Source organism: Argentina anserina, chromosome 5, assembly GCF_933775445.1.
Source record: "Argentina anserina chromosome 5, drPotAnse1.1, whole genome shotgun sequence".
Taxonomy (NCBI): Eukaryota; Viridiplantae; Streptophyta; class Magnoliopsida; order Rosales; family Rosaceae; genus Argentina; species Argentina anserina.
The window spans coordinates 20,705,823-20,710,649 of record NC_065876.1 but is presented as its reverse complement, the minus strand read 5'-3'; the positions used below and the strand labels follow the sequence as shown (position 1 = coordinate 20,710,649).

The 4,827-nt window shown below is 41.7% G+C and overlaps 1 protein-coding gene across 1 annotated transcript; it reads right to left on the bottom strand.

Annotated features, from left to right (window-relative positions):
- Window positions 1-3,228: 3,228 nt before the first annotated feature.
- Window positions 3,229-4,235, bottom strand: LOC126793534 (elongation of fatty acids protein 3-like). The gene has a single exon (XM_050520088.1). The coding sequence runs from the start codon at window positions 4,037-4,039 to the stop codon at window positions 3,254-3,256; it is 786 nt and encodes a 261-aa protein (XP_050376045.1). The 5' UTR covers window positions 4,040-4,235; the 3' UTR covers window positions 3,229-3,253.
- Between the last annotated feature and the right edge of the window lie 592 nt (window positions 4,236-4,827).

Here is a 4,827-nt window from a genome sequence, read left to right as displayed (position 1 = left end):
ATCGTTGGAGCCTTTCTACTACGTTCCACACTTCTCCATGCATGAAAATCAATACATAAATAAACAATCTCATTTGGAGTTTCCATTGAGAAAAATCCTTTCCTTTGAGTAACGACAGTTGATTCAACCCATTACGTTCTATCTTAAGGTAGATCTACCGGACACCTCTAGCACCTCCTCTCATGCTAAGTGAAACTTTATTTTACTATTGAATAAAATATTACAATCACAACATATGATCAATCGTAATTATAATTCTCAAAAGTAAAAATTACTTCACACTTGAAAGACATGGTCAAGTGTATTACAAGGCCATAAAGTTTGTTGCCATGAAGGTCGCAAACGCCACAAAGGACTTGAAGCCACGGACGTCTTCAATGGAGCCTCGAAGGTCTCTTACCACTAAGGTCAATCTAGAATCTCTCTCGGACTATGCTAGAACTCACACTTACAAAAAACTGAATTTTTGCTTTTCTTCTCTTCTCTCTGCATGTAGTCGGCCCATGCCTGATGTTGATATGTGCCGTGCCTTTCTTCACCACTAGGGTTGGATATCTCCTAACCCATCACCACCCTTCTATATCTAAAATAAATATAAAAAGAATTTACGTTATTTGAAATATAAATCGTAAATAATAAAAAGAATAGAACAACTCATCTCTATCCCTTTTCATAACTAATCCTAATCACTTCTTCGTATATCCTAATAAATCTGAAAATATATTTGAAAACACCCATCCAAATATATCTAGATCTACCTAATTAAAATATAGAAAATAAAGAAGGAATTTCCAACCTATATGACAAGAGACCATCGACATAATGATTTCCTAGTCGGACTAGGAAACTTCAATATTTTCCTTCTAAACCGGCGGGATCTTTTATTTTGCACAAGCTTGGAAATATTTGAACTCCATCAACTCATGGAGGCCAATATACCTTCATTTATGCCGCAATTGTAACTGAACTCAGATTCACATCCATAGTTCCTTCATTTATGCCGCAATTGAAACTGAACTCAGATTCACATCCGTAATACCAGTTAGAATGGTTTGTCATTTTGTAACCAGGAATGGAAGGACATTTTCTTCCGGTACTAGGTTCATAGTGGCACACACTATTAGGGCCACAAAGCCCATAAATCTTACAAGGATCTTGAATAAACTGCTCTGTCACTTTTCATGAGTCTCCGGGTTTGGACCGGCCGCGCAATCAAACATTCCCATCACAATCAACCGCCAGTTGCCTTTGTGAAGCTGCACCATAATCGAAAGCGATTAAAATATGTGTATGATGAAGTAAAATTGTGTAGGGAATCCATCACTGCAACTCTACTGCTGTTGTTTGTGGACCTTCCGGCGGGTTGGGCTGTGAGCCACGGTTGAAACCAATACACATTTAAAACCTCAAATCCGTCGAAGAGTAAACGAAGAAGGTTGTCATCGTCAAAAAAGAGCTTGTAGCAGCCAGAGGAGAAGTTGCTGGGGCTTCTCATAGAGACAAGGATTGAGTTTTTCTGGTGCGTAGTTGGTTTGGAAGAAGAGTATCAGTTGGAAAATCAAAGCTCTACCATAGAATGACACGTTGGGAAGCATGGCCGGCCCTTGGGGAGTGCAGCCAATATTGGCTGCACTGGGCCCATGGCAAAATTCTATTTGTTTGTTGTTTATTTATTAGTAATTAAATTTGATATATGTTTAAAAAGTAAAACCATCTTCTTTAGCCTTCACAATTGTATTGCTTCAAGAAAATCTCACTATTTTTATTATTTCATCTTCTAATCTTTTAAATTCTTGATATTCTTCATTCATTATGAAAAATATTCACTACAGAAATCAAAGAATTTAGCTTCACAAAAATTAATTAAGGACCCTTTTTTTTTCCCGCACCCGGCCTCGAATCCCTCGGGCCCGGCCCTGTTGGGAAGTTTGTAGAACAAGATTGCCAGAATTGTAGAGGCTTAAGTTCTGAACCAAATGGCAAAGCAAAACGAATTGGTGCCGACTTGGTGAAACCCGGCAGTGAAAGCTCCATCCGGTGAAGTTAAAACATCGTCTGGTTTCTCTACTGATAGGGATGAATCTTTATTCAGAGCGTCAGTGGTCGAAGATGAGATATGGCAATAAACTGTAAGAAAAAGAAGAATAAGAAGAATGTGAAACAGAGCAACCATGATTCAAGAGTACGGTCACCAGCAACAAAAGCAAACTAGCACTGATTATATACTGACTTCTACTACAAATTCATTGTCACTGAGACTCTTAGACTCAACGACTTTACTCATGGTTGGTCTTGACTCTTTGTCTTCTTTCACACAATGTACGTAGCGCTACCGTTAGCAGAATCTCCATCTTTTCTACATCGTAGTTCCCTGCAAACGAGGGGGTCTATTATATCTCCCATCCTGGAATCAAGATCGGTTCCATTTAATCTCTCTCTCAACCACATAATTAGTCTTCTTTGCTCACCAGTCACCATTACTGATTTCCACATCCATGGTCGGATTCCTTCCGGTCACCATCTCCAATCTCCAACACAACCACATCAATCCACTTTGGATGTGATGGAAGATTATACACCCATTCCGGAGCAATGTAGCCTCTGGTTCCTCGTATCTTCGAAAAGCTTCGATTCTTGAGCTCATCTCTGTTAATTAGTATTGTTCACTTTTCTTGATGCTACTCATTGATTCATTTCTTTTCTTGATGGTTTCTTCATTTCTTTTCCTGATATATGGTTACAGTATTTTGTTTCTATTCTTAACCCGAATTGAGTTCATCTCATTTAACACCCCCCTCCTCTGCAATCAAACACACCATCTGTAATTCTTCTCCTCCTCTTTTTTTTTTTGTCCCATAAAGATGCTATATATTTTGACATAAGATGTTGATGGTCGTTGACCATGGACGTTGTCCTGTTATTTTCTATCATTACTTCAATCAGTTCAATGTACTCAAGTTCAAACACCATGTGTTATGTTACCACATCAAGTCGAGGAAAGCAGAACAATGCAGGATCTGAATAAAACCTTGCAAATTCTTACAAGTAATGCCACATTGCGACACATGACAAAGAGACGAAGCTGACTTATTAGTCTGGGGAGCGAAACAAAATCCCACAAGCAAGCATGAAGCATCAATATGCCCCAAAGATGTAGTTAATATGTATCACCATCCCATGATAACAAACACGAAAGCTCATCAAATTCCCAATATTCAGAATCAACAAAGACAAGAAAAAAAAGGCAAAAGAATCACGATCGTTTATCCTTAGCATTCATCTTGGTTCTGCCGGCATAGCTCTTGCCATGAAAGTCGAGGAAAAGAGCCAGAAGCGAGGCATTGAAGACGGCATTGAAGCACCATCCCCATATTCCGGAGCACCCGGACCCGGAGAAATGCAGGTACAGCATCCGACCCGACACCGCAAAGCTGAAAACGAACTGGACTATCTGGCAATCGGTGACGGCGCGCTTCCACCTGGGCCGGATCCCGACGGCGCAGAGGAAGTAGTAGCCGTACATGAGCACGTGCACGGAGGCGTTGGTGACGAGTGCGACGGGGAAGAGGGACTGGCGGGTGTGGAGCCAGAGGTAGCACATGACGAGGACGGTGGCGTGGTGGTAGACGTGGAGGAAGGAGAGGCGGCGGAGGGAGCCGGAGAGGATGATGAATAGGGTGTCGAGGAATTCGAGGAGCTTGGAGAGGTAGAAGACGTAGGCCCAGAAGAAGAGCGGCCCGGTTGGGGCGGCGGCGGGGGAGAAGCAGAGGGTGGAGGATGGAGAGGAGAGGATGGAGAGGGTGGTACCGACGGCCATGGTGAGGGAGAGGAGGAGTAGGGTGAGGTTGTGGAGGGCGGAGATCGGTTTGATGTTGAGTGGGGGGAGAGGGAGGCGCGTGAGGAGGAGAGTAAGTGAGAGGTAGGAGAGGAGAGCGAGGGTGAGGAAGGGCGGGGTCGAGGCCGGGGTTTGGCCCTCCGTCCATGTGAAGTGGAGGATGCTTGGGTGGTCAACGAGCCAGTACTGGAGGGTTGACTTCATCACGCGCCGCCGTGGATGAGGAATTCGTTGGTGCTTTGGTTTGATTTAATGAAAGAAACGCAGGGCGGAACAGAGGAAAAGGTTAGAGACAACGCGAATAGACAATGTTAAGTTGAGTGCGATCGAGATCCGGCCACGTAGCGTTATCTTTGAAAGTATGGGACCCACGAGTTTATGTAAGGGGTGGCAATGTCGAAGCTGCCATGAGCTGAGGTACACTGTTTTTTCGACGAGAGCTTAGCTACACTGTTAAAATGAGCAAGTGAGCAGTATCGAAGAAAATGAGTGTATGGTTTTTCTAATACTAAATGATTAAATTTTAAAGAAACGTATTCAGATTAACTTGTACTAAAGAGGTTTAAATTAACAGTTAATGGCCACAACTTCCTATTCCATAATAACTTCGTGACAGTGATTTTAATTTACAAAAAAACTCTCTAAGACAACTTATTCCAAAAAGGTCTAAATTAACAAGACTACACTACGAGATAAATCAACATCATGACAGTGACCAACTATTGCAACATTATTAACAACATAATAAGTGTATGTTGCACTAGGTAATTATTCTAGTCCTAAATTGTAAATCGAACTATAGTAAATTTGCTCATTGGAATATAATGATTACCGTGCAAGACCCTATTCTCAGTTCACTTAGTCACTCGTTTAAACTGGTAGGCTTGGATTTATCACAAAATAATTTGTCATGATTGGTGTATATATATAGTTAGACTAATTCATTGTTCTTGGAGACTCGTGGTGCTATGCAGGTCGATATATATAGCTTT